Here is a 17,291-nt window from a genome sequence, read left to right on the forward strand (position 1 = left end):
TTAAAAAAAAAAAAAAAGATTTATGGCTTGAGAGGAAGCAGAAACTGGCCAAAATATCACTACTCAGGAGGCATAAACTACGGGAATCATGATTCACATCAGGGCCGGCTCCAGGCAGCAGCCTACCAAGCACGTGCTTGGGGCGGCACCTGGAGGGGGGCGGCGCTCACCCGGGGAGAGCGGAGCCGCAGCGGAACTGCCGCCCTCCCCCGGCGCTCCGGCCGGCCGGGGAGAGCGGGGCCCCGGCCGGGCTCGCCGCCCTCCCCTGCCACGCTCCCCGCCGGGGGGCGGCGGGAGGCTTTTTTGCCTGGGGCAGCAAAAAAGCCAGAGCCGGCCCTGATTCACATGGTCTATTGCTTCCTCCTTTCTTCTATTTATCTGGCCCAAAACATAGGTAGAGTGAATTGCCATCTGAGAAATGTAACAAAATCTTAAGATTGAAGAAACTCCTCCAACCCTCAAATCACTGGCAGAATATAGATAATGTATATTTATTCTAAAACAAGGTTTGATGTTAAAATGTAAAACACAACGTCAACACATGTGCTGATGCATGAACTCACCTGACATTATCTGTTCAAGCCTGTGGATCAGTGATTTTTTAGCACATTCAATATCAGGACTTGGATAATCGAGTACCTGCCTGCACCAAACTAATGGACTAACAGATTTCTGCACTGGAGTCAGTTTCTTCTTTGGTGACGTATATAACCTAAGAGAGGAAAAATTATATGATGTTAGGTAAGAGGGCATTTTAAGAAAATACTAGGTACTATGCAATTTTTGTTCTCAGCTACCAAAAGGGGAGCACACATCAACATTGGTAGACAAACTGCACATTTACTTTGTTCATTCATAAAATCAATGTGGTGTTCTTCTCACCAACCCTCTTCCAAATACTCCAAAGAAAGAGAATCATCCAATACCCAAGAGCACAGCCACTACAATCACAACCAACATACAAATAAAGCTGAGGAAAGTTATCTAGCTTCCAAAAAAATAAGCAGGAAGAATTTTTAAAAATTGTGGTAAGTACTTACGTTGCCCCTTGAAGTGGTGTAAAAGAGGTATCTGACAAACCTAGGCCAGATCTACACTAGGAGTGCTTTGCTAACTACACTATCAAAGTCCTCCTAGTGTAGACGTGGCTTATACCAGCAAAACTGTACTTCTATTGCTTTTTTCCAACCCCAACCCCATTCCCACCCTCCAAGCAAGATGAGCTATACTGGCAAAAGTGCAGTTTTCCCAGTATAGCTGTGTCTACTCTAGGGGCATTTGCCAGCACAGCTGTGTTAGTCCAAGATCACACCTCTTCACACCCATGACCAACATAGCAATGCCAGAAAAAGTCTGTAGCATAGAAAGTTAAATTCATATTACATAGTAGAAGCTCAGTTGATAACATACAGATATACTGGATTTGCTTTTCAGATATGCTAAGCACCTATAGCGCCCACCAATTTCTACTGTTATCTGAAAATCAGAGGCATTGTTACTTTTTATACCAACTTAGTGTACAAAGAATTGCATACAAATTATGCCATTTTATAACCAGGTCAAATTTTCAAGTCTTCTAAAAACCAAAAACACATTTGCCAGAGATTTTTTTTCTTTAAAATAAATCTTCAGACCAGGTTTAGTAATGTGGGCATATTAATTGTGATATGGAAATCCTGATTTATGCATTTATGGTTTTGGCCTTAAAGTGGCATTAACTTTAAGAGAAAGGAAAGAAAGCATCAAGGAGATATGGAGCTGCTTTTATACATCTGCACACATTAAGCTGCAGCAACTGGTAACCACAGGAATAACCAAGTAGTGAGGCTACAAAGTTGGGCACCATGGTACCAAAGGTAAATAGCTAAAGTATAAAATATTGTAGTGCCCTTTCACGTAAAACAATGTTCAGTTATGCTTTCATATAAACCAATCTTAACGCTCTCTTTCTGAACCAAAGCTGGAACTAGTCTTCACTGAGGACTAACCACACGTTTGAATTTTTAAGTTCAGCCATCTGAGTATTCCCCCCCCCCCCCCCCGCAAAAAAATTCTTAAGGGAAAATGATATTTCCCAGCCATGTACCCCAAAGAGTGAGATTTAAATCAGACATCATCATCTCCTCTTTAGGGTAAATCCAAACTTTGAAAGTTTTAGCCCTAAAGAAAAGAGAAAGTTATGAATTACAGGATATCGATAGAAGCCAACTTGCAACCTTAACTCTAGCTTTTGCTGCTGCAAGAGCTCTAAATACATGCGCACAGAAATAAACAACAGAATAAGGACTTGCATTACCATCAACTATTTATCTAATGATAGCCTTTAAATTCCAACTAAACAGGATTCCAACTTACGTATTGTAGTTTAGGAACATATGACAGCTAAGTTAGCCACTCTTCTATACAAAACAGATGGTCAAAAATTCTTATTTCCTTTGGGCCAATTACATCAGCAACACAGTAATTACTTTCCATAGCTCTAGCAGAAGAGAAAAATTAACTGACTTTTCCTCAGCCAAGGTTTAAAAACTTGGTTGAATAGAGCTGATGAACTTTACAAAGAAATTGACATTCCCTATGTGGACCTTCTGAAGAGACTTGATTTGGGGGAGGAAGGGAAGGGTACAAAAGACCCTAACTAATGAATGTGCAGACCATTTTTTTTTAAAGCATGCTTTAAGCCACTTCTCCCTAAGAGATGTTTTAATTGTTTTTTCATATCCAATAGGCTAAGCATCATAGTGTTATCTACCAGTTTTTCATAAATCGGGGGGGAAAGGAGTACTAGCTCCCTTTCCTATGAAGTGATGTTATTTACCACATTTACATAAACGGGTATACTGCAAAATAGAGACAGAATACAAAAACTGATTCGACTGTTCTGCTAGTTTCTGAGATTCTAAATGCTCAGTTGGCAATACCAAAAGAGGGTTCTTTTTGCAGCTAAGTACTACTTGGACCATTTTATATTCTATTTTAGGAGCTCTTTTGGTCTCCTGAATTATTTTGTTCATGATTCTACTCAATGTTTAATTTTAATTAATACCCGAATACTGGAAGTTAAAGCTTACATTTCATTTACTAAAAGTTCAGCATCCTGGTGGACTGGTTTAAACTTACAGATGAAGGAACTAAGAGATACTATATTTCTCTACCAGATGAAAGATCATAAAGGAATGTGTCTCATATGGCCATGACCTGTGTACCACCACCATTCAGTTTAATATCTGATACATGCCTTCTCTGGGCATAATCACTGTCAGTAGATTAATCCTACAATTACAAAAGGAAAGACCTATGAGATCAAAGTTGCTCTCCATCTAATATCAATCTTGCGACATCACAACTTGATGCTGTGGAGACTGACAATTCAGGTGATAGTGACAAGCTATTACATAAACATTAATGTAAGTCTAAATAAGTTAATTCCTGAGCAAAGATTCTATGTTTAGAGACAAGATTTGAGGCTTGCAAGCCCTGCAGATACGGGCTGAGAAAATAAGGGCTTTAGGGGAAGAAAAAAAAAAAAAAAAAAGACTAAACCCTTTTCCTTGTGAAAGAAATAAATGCAAGTTAAAATGTGCGTTTCTATACTCTAGCTGGGGTTAAGAGTTTATCCCTGATTCTTCCTAAAGGTGACGGTGATTAAGGTTAAGATTTTGTCACGATTATTTTTAGAAAAAGTCCCAAACAGGTCGCGGGCAATAAACAAAACTTCACAGAAGCCTGCAACCCGTCTGTAACTTTTATTAAAAATAACGGGTGGGGTGGGGGATTTGAGAGGGCTGCCCACCGCAAGGGCTGACAGCCCCAGCTGCAGGAGCTGAAGCCGAAGAAGTCACAGACGTTCATTAAAGTCACAGAATCCATCACCTCCGTGACTATATGGTATCCTTACAGATGATTCATACTATTCACTAGAGCAGTCTTCTAGTTCTGTAAACGTAACGGCATTGGCAAGGTTTTTGTTTTGTTCTGTTTTTTGAGTTGAGGGCCTCAGATCAGTGGTCGTTAGGGGTGGAGGAACCACTGGCAGCACTACAGCTACAGCTGCTATAATTCTCTTCTAGACAGCGGAGCAGCTTGCACACACTCTGCCCATAAGAAAGGGCAGCTCAACAGAATCTGAAGCAGCACAGCATAGGACAGAGAACAAAGGACTCTTGTGCTCTAATCACAGCTCTGATTGCCATGAACTGTGTACTACCACCATTCAGTTTAATATCTGATACATCCCTTCCCTGGGCATAATCACTGTAAATGTAAAGACATTGTCGCCTTAATAAATATCACAAGCTCTTTGCCACTTTGTCAACATGCTTCAGCCAATTTCCATAGATTCCAAGGCCAGAAGGGACCACTGTGATCATCTAGTCCAGGGGTAGGCAACCTACGGCAAGCGTGCTGAAGGCGGCACACGAGCTGATTTTCAGTGGCACTCACAATGCCTGGGTCCTGGCCACCAGTCCAGGGGGCTCTGCATTTTAATTTTAAATGAAGCTTCTTAAACATTTAAAAAAAATTATTTACTTTACATACAATAATAGTTTAGTTATATATTATAGACTTATAGAAAGAGACCTTCTAAAAACGTTAAAATGCATTACTGGCACTCAAAACCTTAAATTAGAGTGAATAAATGAAGACTCGGCACACCACTCCTGAAAGATTGCCGACCCCTGATCTAGTCTGACCTTCTGTATAACACAGGCCATAGAACTTCCCCAAAATAATTCCTAGAGCAGTGGTTCCCAAACTTTAACAACCTGTGAACCTCTTTCACTAAAATGTCAAGTCTCGCGAACCCCCTCCTAAAAATGAATATTTCCAGGGATTTTTTCCTTTACCCGAGTATAAATTATAAAAGCAGTGATCTTGGAAATATAACATTTGTTTTTATGACATGCTTATTACACACTATTTATTATTAATTATTATTTATCATTACAGTATTTTTATTACATGAAAATGGCAACACTCTTCCAAGATCTCACTTTCGTCGCTTGTATCACTTTGAATAAGCCTGTTATAAGACAAGGCTCCTATGTTTCATCAAGGCGTATCAGATGTGAAACAGCATAAAGGTATTTAAGAAGCCAACTCCAAGAGTTCCTCCTTCCACAAGCATTCAGGTCTTGAGCAGTCCCGGCAAACAACGCACGTTACAACAAAGCTTAAACTTGTTCTTCATAATAATTTTAAAAACAATACTAGCTGCCTATTTAATTTTAAAATCAGCAAAAAATATCCACCTCCCTTTCCATTTCTTATAAAGAGTCTTGAAGTTTAAATCTCCTTAGTGTGCTAGATATGCTTGCTTTGATCTGCTTAGCTCTTGGAAGTCCAGGGGCTCCAGGCTGCTGGCCCCGTGCTGCCCAGGGACAGCTCTGTCCGCCGTTAGGGAATTTTTTCCCAAGAACCCCCTGTAACATTTCGTGAACCCCAGTTTGGGAACCACTGTCCTAGAGCATAGCTTTTAGAAACACATCCAATCATGATTTAAAAATTGTCAGTGATGGAAAATTCACCATGACCCTTAGTAAATTATTCCAATGGTTAATTACCCTCACTGTTAAACATTTACGCTTGACTTCCGATCTGAATTTGTCTAGCTACAACTTCCAGCCATCGGATTGTGTTATACTTTTCTCTGCTAGACTGAAGAGCCCATTATTAAATACATGTTCCCCTTGCAGGTACTTATAGACTATAATCAAGTCACCCCTTAACCATCTCTTTGTTAAGCTAAATAGATTGAGCTCCTTAAGTCTATCACTATAAGGCATGTTTTCTAATTATTTAATCATTCTCATGGCTCTTCTCTGAATCCTCTCCAAATTATCAACATCCTTCTTGAACTGTAGACACCAAACTGGACATAATATTCCAGCAGCAGTCACACTAGTCCCAAATACAGAGGTAATACAACTTCTACTCCCAGCTTCCTGTCCCCTCTGTCTCCCCCCTGCCTACTAGCATCAGACCTGGTGGCCGCTTCCAGCGCGCATACATGGTGTCAGGACAGGCAGGGAACCTGCCTTAGCCGTGCTGCACCGCTGACTGGGAGCCGCGCGAGGTAAGCCCGCACCCCAACCCTCTGCCCCAGCCTTCAGCCCCCCCAAACCTGGAGCCCCCTCCTGCACCCCAAAGCCCTCATCCCCAGCGCCCCCCCAGCCCAGAGCCTTCACCCCCCCTGCACCTCAACCTCCTGCCCCAGCCCTAAGCCCCCCAAACCTGGAGTCCCCAATTGCACCCCAAACCCCTCATCCCTGGCCCCAGCCCAGAGCCCTCACTCCCCCTTGCATCCCAACCCCCTGCCCCAGCCCAGAGCCCCCTCCCGCACCCTGAACCTCTCATCTCCAGCCCACCCCAGAGCACTCACCCCCTCCTGTACCCCAACCCACAGCCCCCTCCCACACAGGACAGTATTGTGAAAGCCAACTGAGGACAAGATTTAGAAGAGGTGAGCACAATAAACTGTGTCAAAAGCTGCAGGGAGATCAGGTACCGGCAGTTCAAGTTCTATGTAGTAAAATAAAACCTATGGGAGGGAACATGCTCTAGGCAGAATATGAAGTAACAATCCCATGAGAACTGTATTTTAGTTATGGAAATAAATCTAAGCATGTCAGTTTACTCAAGTGTACTGATAGAAAAAAAGCTGGGAAACATCTATTGAAGTTGTAGCAGAAACTGAAGTTTACCAAAAATAGAGCTGCATATTTAAAAAGTCTTCTGTAGATGTCAATAAGTCAGTAGTACTTTTGAATGTAAAGTTTTAAGAAACCCACAAAAATTACCTGATTATTGCAGAAAAGCAGGTGAAATCAATATTTTTCCCATAATGAAAAGTATACAGCTTCTTGTAGGCTTAATCTCTTAGCTACGGAGATATTACAACTACTTTCATGGAAATGAAAAGAAAAAGCTATGAAAGGTTTCCATGAATTTATTTAAACACGGGTATGGGCTCCTCAAGGAGATCATCTGCTTAACTACTGGTCTAGAAAGAAAGCTCTAAATCTACTCAAAAAAGAATAAGAACCAATGCAAGCTGACCTAACAGTGCTCAAACTGTATAGGAGTGTGAAATGCATATTAAGAATTCTATAATTAAGGCAATAGGGAAAAATTCTATTGAAAAATTCCATTATGGACTGGACAGCACATTGATAATTTCATGATATATAAACATCCAATGCATTTAGATACAAAAGGATGGGTGCAGTTGAAGAACTTAAAGAGAAAAACAGGAAATTGCTTTTACTCGAGATTCTTGCTACAGTCTCCACACATTTATTTTACTCCTAACAAAGTTATAATATTTAATTAAGAAGCTGCAAGCCCCATGTAATATAGTTACTTGGTGGTACTACTCCTTTAATCTGGAAAATTGAAAGCAACTATTGTACCCCTCTAATACCAGCTGTCATAGAATCACAGAATATCAGGGTTGGAAGGGACCTCAGGAGGTCATCTAGTCCAACCCCCTGCTCAAAGCAGGACCAATCCCCATACAGATTTTTGTCCCAGATCCCTAAATGGCCCCCTCAAGGATTGAACTCACAACCCTGGGTTTAGCAGGCCAATGCTCAAACCACTGAGCTATCCCTCCCCCCAGTAGGAAGTCACAAGTACTTCTTCCTACCTTATTACAACTATGGTTTGATAAGCCATTATCTGAATTTGAAAAAAAAAAAATCCCTCTGAAATAGATACTTCTATGTCAAGGCAAGTTCAGGTTCCTTTAGTGTACCACATATAATCTGATAAACAGCAGTTTGTCTTTTAATAGGTCACAATGCAGAAATTGTGAGAAGTAAGAAAGAATTTAACAACAGGTTCAAGATCATACTGGTATAATTAGATTTTAGCAACTGAATGGATAGCACTATCAGGCATTGAACTGGTTTACAGTCTTATGTCTCAAAGATTCCATTTGATCCCTAAGGAAACTGGGGCTCTACATCCCAGTGAAGTTGTCCAACATGCTTCTCATGATTCATTCTGACACCAATTTTAAATTTCCAAATCGTAATACTAGTGCCAAAGGGAGCTTAGGCCATACAAATTGGAATGTCATAATTATAGAGAGGACATCCGAATATTTGTCTTCTATATCAGATCCAAGTATAGCAGTAACCTAGTTGACTAATAAGAAGCCTGACTTCACTGACTGGACACGAATTGCTAGAAACAGATCCTGCCTTAATCCAAATGACTACAGATTGGCAAAGTGCATTATAGGACTTTTCTACATGAGAGGGCTCTCCCACCAGCATAATTAAACCATCTCCAACATGCTATAAAAACATAAGAATGGCCATATTGGGGCAGAACAAAGGTCCATCTAGCCCAATATCCTGTCTTCAGACAGTGGCCAATGCCAGGTGCCCCAGAGGGAATGAACAGAACAGGTAATCATCAAGTGATCCATCCCATTGCCCATTCCCAGCTTCTGGCAAACAGAGGCTAGGGACACCATCCCTGCCCATCCTGGCTAATAGCCATTGATGGACCTATCCTCCATGAACTTATCTAGTTCTTTTTTGAACCTATGCAGAGCATCTCCCACCAAAATAGCGCAGTCCACACCGGTGCTTTTGTTGGTGAAATTTATGTCTGTAAGGGGTGTGTTTTTTCACACTCCTGACTGACAAAAGTGGTAGTGTAGACATAGCCTAAGCACACTAACCTGTTGCACATTAATTGGTCCCTATAGGCCCTGCTGATGTGCTTTAACACAGTGCTGTTTGAAACAATACTATGTTAAAGCAAACTAGGGAACCACTAGTGCACACCAGCAGGGTCTACACAGGCCAATTAATGCACAACACATTTGTGTGCTTTAGAAGGCAGACATCCCCCCCATCTCCCCGAGCACATTACCCCACCCTGTAAACAAGCCCTGACCCACTCAAAAACTGTGAGACTACAATTAACATAAGTGTATCCTCAACCCAATTCAAGCTTACTAAATTAACCTAGTGTATCATGTTCCAGGTATATGATCAGTGCAAGGCAGCTGCACCAGACCATGCTTTGTATACTTTATTGGGGTATTCCAAATCAATGGCAGGACCTTCAGTGAAGTGCGGGCATGTTCTCTGAGTACCCGTAAAACAGCTCAGGCACAAGGAGCACTCTCAAGACTACTCTTGACTGAGTGTACTTGTAGCTAAGTAGGGGGTCTCACTTCAATTTTTCATCTAGTTAGTGTTTATAATCACAGGATCTAATCATAGAAAAAAACATTGGTAGATGAATTTGCAGGCTAATGCTACCTTAGGTGCCACTGGTGCACTGAGCCCACACTAGCCATGCTATTCTGGTTGCAGCTTTGCCTCATGTCCATGCTTGCGCTGTACTACTCTGTTGCAGTTGCACTGCTCCCTGAGTACCTAGCCCCACAGTTCCTAACACTGCTCCCTGAAGCAGTGGCTTGTGGGAGACTTCAAAAGGACTTCTATGAGCACAGTACAATTCCCATAATTCCCTATGAAAACTCCCGTAAATCCCCAGGTATCAGTGCTATTTCCAAGTCCTTTTCTCAAAATAAAGACCAGGATGAACACTCAGCAAGAAAGGTCTCTTTTGGAACAGAAGGATCAGAGCTCTGATTATTGCATAAGAGACAGGCAATTGCCTTGTGGAAGCTAGTTACTCTAAATTATACTGGAATGGCACTTCTGCTAAGTTAAGGTTAAGACAGCTTTCTGTTGAAAGCTCAACTGTTCTACGAGCTCTAAAAAGCAATATGGTTTCTCAGATTGCCTTTCAGAGTAGCAGCCGTGTTAGTCTGTATCCGCAAAAATAACAGGAGTACTTGTGGCACCTTAGAGACTAACAAATTTATTGGAGCATAAGCTTTCGTGGGCTACAACCCAAGAAGTGGGTTGTAGCCCACGAAAGCTTATGCTCCAATAAATTTGTTAGTCTCTAAGGTGTCACAAGTACTCCTGTTATTTTTTCAGATTGCCTTGAAATTTTGTGTGCCTCATGAGGGATCAGGTTTGGTCAGTGATCCAAATTTGGGGCCATTTGAAGAAGGGATTCCTGAAATACACCCCCCCACTCCAAAAAACGACAAAAACCAGTTTAACTTATAGTCACATATTCTGGCAACAAATTTTTGATCACAAATAGAGATCAAAGCAGGACTGAGATCCTTACAGCTGGAGCTCAAACAGTTGAGAGTTACCAAGCCAGAGTGCATGCCATCCAACAGACCACTGGGGAAAATCAAATTACTAATTATTAGCCAAAGACTTTATCTGTTTGGAGCAGTAGCCTTTGAAGTGCTTGGTGGTATGCCAATTGTATTACACTGAGCATGTGCAGACAGAGGAGTTAACAGGACTGTTAGTCTTCAATGTTCCACACCAGCTGGATGGGCTCAACAGACTAAGCAGTACCTTTTAACCTTATACACCCAACCAGTGTTAGTTTGAGTCCTACTATGGGCAGAAATCTGGAAAAGATCAGAAGGCATATTGCTAAAATCTGGTGGGGTTTTTTGTGTTTTTTGTTTTTAATTTTGGGGGAATGCAATCAAAGTATTCTTGTAAAAAACATTAGACATGCAAATGTTTGCTGGCAGGGGCAGGACATTTTAGAGGGTGAAGGAAGGAAAATGGGCAGAGGGGTTTGAGGATGCAGCGAGGGATTGAGGGAAGGGACTAAATGGGGATGGATGATCGGGGAGGTGACGCATATGTGGCAGATGTCACTTGTCTGCCCCACATTCTCCCCATGTGTGCATGCCCAAGGATCTAAAATGTCTGAGCCTCTCCCCCTACCTGTGTGCATGCACCAAGATCTGGGGAGGTCTAAGCCTCTCTTCTCTACCCCCCTCATGAGCTGTGGGGGGGCTTGCCTTCCTGGGCAGGTCTAAGCCCCACTCCCTACTGCCCCCCCCCCATGGAGCTGGGATCCTGGATCTCTTGTATTTCTAAAGGGGTCTGAACCCCTCTCTACACCCCACCACGTGAGACAGGATCTGGGAAACCCCTGCCTCTCTGGGTGGGGAACTTAGAACAAGCATGCTCAGAAAAAGCATCAAGAACACACTGTTGATACCGGGATGCGGAGTAGAGAAAAGACATGCGTGATGCATACACACTCTAACAGCACTGGGTGGGTGGGTGGGTGGAGAACCCCCACTAAAAGGAATGGAGCAGTTCACATATCACAAGCTATTGTTTCAGGCTGTATTCATCTCCTACTGAGTAGGCAGCGTGGCCGGAGTGGCCCCAGCGGCCCCCAGCCTGCCTGCCCCAAGGAACAGGAGGCAGGATGGGGCCTAGGGGTGGAGCTTGGGTGGGGGGGACATCAGGCTGTTTGGGAAGGCAGAGCCTTCCTATGCCTACGATACCCGCCAGCCATGTCTCCTTTGGATGTTCTCTTTCAGCTGAGAACATCTCATTGAGATGAATGGTTAACTTAAAAGCTCTCTGAGTCTGCTATAAGGCTGCTGATGTGTTCTGAATGTAAACTAATGGCTTAATGGGACAGGAAGAGGAGGATGAATTGGAAGTGTTGACAGGTGGGGGAAGAGGTACATGTTGCAGGGAATGGAGGGGAGAGACACCAATCTTCTCTCACAAGCTTAACGTTACTATAACCACTAGGTTATAAAACTGTCAAGATTTTGGGGGACAGACCATGGATAAGATTTCTCTCACTGACCCTGTTAGCAACTACACATTGCAAAAATTTCAAAGCACGATGTTTCTCGATAACAAAATGTATAGGAGGGGTGAGGAGCACTTAGGAATCATATAGCAACTGTGCAGCCTAGTGGAAAGGCCACTGGACTGGGACTATTACTAGCTCCGCCAGTGGCCTGCTGGGTGACCTCTGGTAAGTCACCACACCTCTGTGCTGTGGTTTCCCACCTTTAAAATGGGGATAATGATGTGAAGTTCTTTGAGATCTGATGAAAAGCACTACATAAAACTTAGGTATTTTTATTACCACCTAGCTACAGGAGCATATTAACTGCAAACTCTGGTGAGAACTCAAATTGCCTAAATGGTCACTAACTCCTACTAACAAACATTTTATTTAATTTTCTAGTTTTTTAAACTGAAATGGCAAAGAAGTCTGGTAACGCTGAGTTAAGGTTGCCTGGTGAGCTTATACACTTCCAGAACACTGAGTTCAGCAAAACTCAAACTTCTGAAAACTAAAAAATACAGAGTTAAGATAAATGCTCGTGCAACCTTAATTAGGCGCCCTGTGAGCAATGCTCCAATATACCCATTACACATTCTCAAACTCTTCCTTCTCACTACATTACCTGCACCTCCCCTACACTCAAACACTGTGCCTACTCCATTGATAGAATACCATACTTGTAAACTTTAACAAGCACTTCATCATATCCTTTTAAAGCTCCTTCTCACTTCCACATAGGATACTGCCTAAAAGTATATTTTTCCCTACCCATCATTAAATCCACAGACCGCTTTCACATCCCATCTCACGACTGACAGTACCCATGATAAGACCACTGCAGTGCCTGCTATGACACAGCCTACACAATTTTGTACTGAAATGATACAAACTAGAACCCCAAGATATGCATGCACCTCCTTCCTTTGATCACACTCGGGGGGGGATTCAGACCCAGATCTCTTCATATCACAATCACAGCACTTTGACACACTTCAAATTAATTCCCTGATCGCCTCATATCAAAACAGATTTCTAACAACTCGCCACACCTATTGCCCTCACCACTCAGTACAGCTACACCTAAAACATAAAGCGACTAGAGAGCATGCAATAATTCCTGTTTGCTACTGCCAGCTCCAGGGGCAGAGTTAAAGCTGCGTGAACATTTACCTTAACTCTGTATTTCCTAGTTTTCCCTGAGTTTTGTTGAACTCAATGTTCTGGAAGGGCACAAGTTATTGCCATGCAACCTTAACTCGGTGCTGGAGCGGAACTCTAGTACCCTGTGAGGTCGGAGGGTCCCACAGCTCAGGCTCCAGCCTGAGCCTAAAAGTCTACAGAGCAGTGAAACACCCCCACAGCCTGAGTCAGTGGGCACAGGCCAGATGCTGGTTTTTCTTTGCTATGTAGACATACCCTTAGTGGATCACTGCAGTACGTTTCTGGACACGTACATTGATTTACCAACTCTGTGGTTTTCAAGAATGGATGAGGTACTCTTCTGACCCACTGACATTAACAGCCTCCATCTCCACTGAGAACCTGGATGACCCCCTACACCACTTTTTCCATGGCTAAATAGAGGTGCACAGCCTCTGCTAAGAGACTCACCTGGGATTCACCAGGCAGTTTTAAAGTCTGCCCCTGAGAGCAGAGAGTTTTCTATGTGTCACTGACTCAAAGGGAGTAAGCCTCTCCCCTCCAGCCTCAGAGGGCGAGGCTGCCTTCAGACCGTCAGGGAAGAACGACGCCTACGTTAGCCCCTGTTTAATAAACAAATAGCCCCTCTCAGATCCCCGCACCTTGTCCCTGAGCAGCGCTGGATCCAGGGAGGGCTGCTCCCTACAGCGCGCTCGTCCCGGCCCGTGCCCGGGACCTGGAGAGCCCGGGCCCCCGGATGCCCAGCATCTGGCTGCACAGCCCAGGACACAGCGACCAGGGCTGCCCCCTACCCGCTCACCAGCCTGTCTCGTCCTCCTCGCAGCTGGCCAAGCGCTCCAGCTCGTCGGGCCTCAGAGGCTCCACTTCGTCCAGGAAGCTGCCCCCTTCCCCGGCCGCTGCGGCCGCCGACCCGCCTCGCGTCTCCTCGGCGGGCGGCTGACGGGCCCCGGCCCTGGGACTAAGGCAGCGGCTCTCCAGTCCCAGCGGCAGGTCCCCCCGCGGGGAAGGGGTGGCGGCACCGCTGCCGCTGGGGAGGCGCTTGGGGCTGGCGGGGGCCCCGGAGCGGCTGCGGAGCTGCTCGTTCTGCTTCTCCAGCTTCTTCACCAGCTCCTGCAGCTTCCGCACCTCCGCGTCCGCGTTCACGTTGGAGTTAATGTCCTCCATGGCGGCGGGACCCGCCGCCGGCCGCCGGCTCGCTCACGCGCGGGGCTGGCTGCCTCAGGGGCCGGTCACGTCTCCGGGATGAGGGGAAGCAACCAGGGCCCCCCTCTACATGGCCGGGCCTGGAGGAGGCGCCGCCGCTGTGACTGCGCCGGGGCTGGGCCCGGACTAGAGTGGAGCCGCCGCCTCGTCAGCTGCGCCGGCGGCCCGCGGTGGGAGGGAGATACACACATCCGGCCGGCGGCGCCATCTTGCCTTGCGCCCCGCCCCCAGCCGGGCGTCACGCACGCGCCCGGCATCCGGCCGGGTCCGGGACCGAGCGTATCCAGGGGGCGGGGCTTGGGCCCGGAGCGAGGCTCGCGTCCCCGGAAGTGCAGTGTAGGCAAGGGGCTAGTGATGCAGGAGGGAGGCGGCACAATGGCAGGGGCTGAGCTCACAGCGGGGCCATGGCCCGTAGCCGCCGCTCCTGCTGCCCCCGAGCGGGGCTGACAGCCGCCTGCGGAACCTTGGGCAGTGGAGGTGGGATCCCGAGGCAACGGCCCCCGGATCATCTCCGGTTCCTGCCGCTGTCAGAGCCCAGGCCCGCCCGGCAGCCGATGGGGGCGCTTAAATCCCCCTGTTCCCAAGGAATGGCCGTTGTTGCTGCACCTCATTAGTACCCCCGTCCCTTCGCTGGCACGGCTGCCTCCCTGCGCAGCGGTTCTGCCTACCCCTGTGGCCCTGCTGCCGGGGGGCGGCCACTGCAGCAAGGGTCGAGGTCAAAGAGCAACTGGCCCGTTTTAAAACTAACAAACGCGACGGGCTTGAGCCCCCACCCAGAATTGTTGGGATCACACAGTACTTGCCACCTTCCCCAAAGCACTGAGGTTGTATAGAAAACAAATCTTTATTAAGAGAAAAAGAAAAGTGTATTGGTGTAAATGAGTAAGTAAAATACGCACTGGAGGTAACTTTGGCAGTAGTCTGTGTAACCAGGGCCGGCTTTAGGAAGTGCGGGGCCCAATTCAAACATTTTCGGCGGCTCCCCAACAGGGATGACTTAAAAAAAAAAAAAAAACACGTAAAAAAACACCTTTCATTTCTTCCATGTATTATTTACTTTCCATAACTATATAAATAATAACAAAATTATATATTACATACATTGCGTAATGTATGCGGATACATGCTAAGCCTACCTAAAGTTCTTGACACACCCCCTGGGACCCCTGCCCCATCCACCCCCCTTCCCTGTCCCCTGACTGCCCCCTGCCGCCCCATCCAACCCTTCCTCTCATTCCTGATGGCCCACTGGGACCCCTGCCCCATCCAACCACCCCTTCTCTCTGTCCCCGACTGCTCCTGGAACCCCTGCCCCTGACTGCCCCCCACCGCCCAACCCAACCCCTGCTCCTTCCTGACTGCCCCCCCAGGACCCTTGCCCCCATTCAATCCCCCTGTTCCATGCCCTCTGACCGCCCCGACCCCTATCCACCCCCCCACAACCCTCCGAACTCCCCTGCCCTCTTCCAACACCTGCTCCCTGCCCCCTTACCGCGCTGCCTGGAGCCGCTCGGCCGGGTCCGGGTCTGGGCCGGGTCCACTCGGGCTGGGTCCAGGGCCGGGTCCAGGGCCGGTCCGGGCCCGCTCAGCCCGGGCCTGGGTCCGGGTCCACTCAGCCCGGGCCTGGGTCCGGGTCCGGGTCCGCTCGGTCTGGGCCAGGTCCGGGCTGGATCCGCTCGGCCGGGTCCGGGTCTGGGCCAGAGCCGCTGGGCCAGGGCCGGGCCGGAGCCTCTCGGTCCGCGCTGGCGCCGCTCGGCTGGGGCCGGCGCCGCAGGGCCCGAGCTGAGCCAGGCCAGAGCCGCTCGGCCGGGTCCACATCCGGGCTGGGGCTGCGGGGCTGGGCCGGAGCCTCTCGGGCCGGGCCAGCGACACTTGGCCAGGGCCGGCACCGCGGGGCCCGAGCTGGGCCGGAGCCGCTCGGCCGGGTCCGGGTCTGGGCCGGAGCCGCTGGGCCAGGGCCGGCCGGAGCCTCTCGGTCCGCGCTGGTGCCGCTTGGCTGGGGCCGGCGCCGCAGGGCCCGAGCTGAGCCGGGCCAGGCCGGAGCCTCTCGGGCCGGGCCGGCGCCACTTGGCCAGGGCCGGCACTGCGGGGCCCGAGCTGGGCCGGAGCCGCTCGGCCGGTTCTGGGTCCAGGCCGGAGCCGCTCAGCCGGGCCCGAGACCGGCGCTGCGGGGCCCGAGCCGGGCCGGGCCAGAGCCACTCGGCCGGGACTGGGCTGGGGGTGTTCGGCCGGGGCCAGGCCGGAAGAAGCCGCGTGCTCGGCCAGGGCCGGACTGCGCCTCCCTGGAACTCTCCTCGTCCCCCCCTCCCCCCCGCTTACCTCCTGCCTGCTGCTTGTTTCAGGCTTCCCGCGAACATCTGATTCGCGGGAAGCAGGGGAGAGGGAGGAGAAGGTGGGCGGAGCGTTCAGGGGAGGAGGGGGAAGTGGGCCGGGGGCGGGGTGGACAGCTGCGCGGGGTCCTCTAGGCGCGGGGCCCCATTCAGGGGAATCGGCCGAATCGGCCTAAAGCCGGCCCTGTGTGTAACTCAGTTCCACACCCAAGGACGGGAATGTTCCCTTTACCACACATTGTTTCCCTGTCCCCATCTGCTAAACCATACTCATCATTTGGTGTCAGTGAGTAGCATTATCCCATCATCCGAACATGCACTGTGGCATGATAGTATTCTTCCAGGGCTTTGGGAAATGCTGCCTCGTCCCATCCCAAGGCGCCACTAATTAAATCATCTTTCATCTTTATTTAGGACAAAACTATCCTGCTTTGCTGACAATAAAACCACCCGAACAAGAGGCATAGACCATTTTGTGGCAAACTTAGATTGACAAAGTATCAATGTAGACACTCTGCTTGGTTATGTTGTCGTAAATGGCTCCCAGGAGGTGTCCCACAATGCCCAGGCTGACTGCTCTGGTCAGCAGTTTGAACTCTGCTGCCCTGCATCCAGGCAGACAGGCATCTGCCCCTCCCTCTTTAAAGGACAGGGAATTTTTGAAATTCCACTTTCTGTTTGCTTGGTGTGGACAGCTAACATTGCATCTTTCCAGCTGACCATGGCAGCTCCACGCAGCAAAAGCTCTCCCGCCTGGAGCACACCAGAGTTGTTCAATCTGCTGGGTCTGTAGGAGAGGAGACTGTGCAGTCCCAGCTCCACTCCAGCTATAGGAACTTTGATACTTATGGTCAGATTTCTTATGGCATGATGGATAAGGGCTACAGACAGGATATGCATCAGTGCTGTGTGAAGATC

The 17,291-nt window shown here is 47.7% G+C and overlaps 1 protein-coding gene across 1 annotated transcript in view; it reads right to left on the reverse strand.

Moving 5' to 3' along the window:
* The window catches only part of SLAIN2 (SLAIN motif family member 2), a 54,732-nt gene extending 40,728 nt beyond the window's left edge, over nt 1-14,004 (reverse strand). The window contains exons 1-2 of the mRNA XM_065405268.1: nt 13,640-14,004; nt 564-712 (exon numbers count right to left, since the gene is read on the reverse strand). Coding sequence (XP_065261340.1) covers nt 564-712; nt 13,640-14,004 — 514 coding nt within the window. The remainder of the gene's footprint in view (nt 1-563; nt 713-13,639) is intronic.
* Nucleotides 14,005-17,291: the final 3,287 nt, after the last annotated feature.

The sequence above is a fragment of the Emys orbicularis genome, chromosome 5 (genome assembly GCF_028017835.1).
Source record: "Emys orbicularis isolate rEmyOrb1 chromosome 5, rEmyOrb1.hap1, whole genome shotgun sequence".
Classification (NCBI taxonomy): Eukaryota; Metazoa; Chordata; order Testudines; family Emydidae; genus Emys; species Emys orbicularis.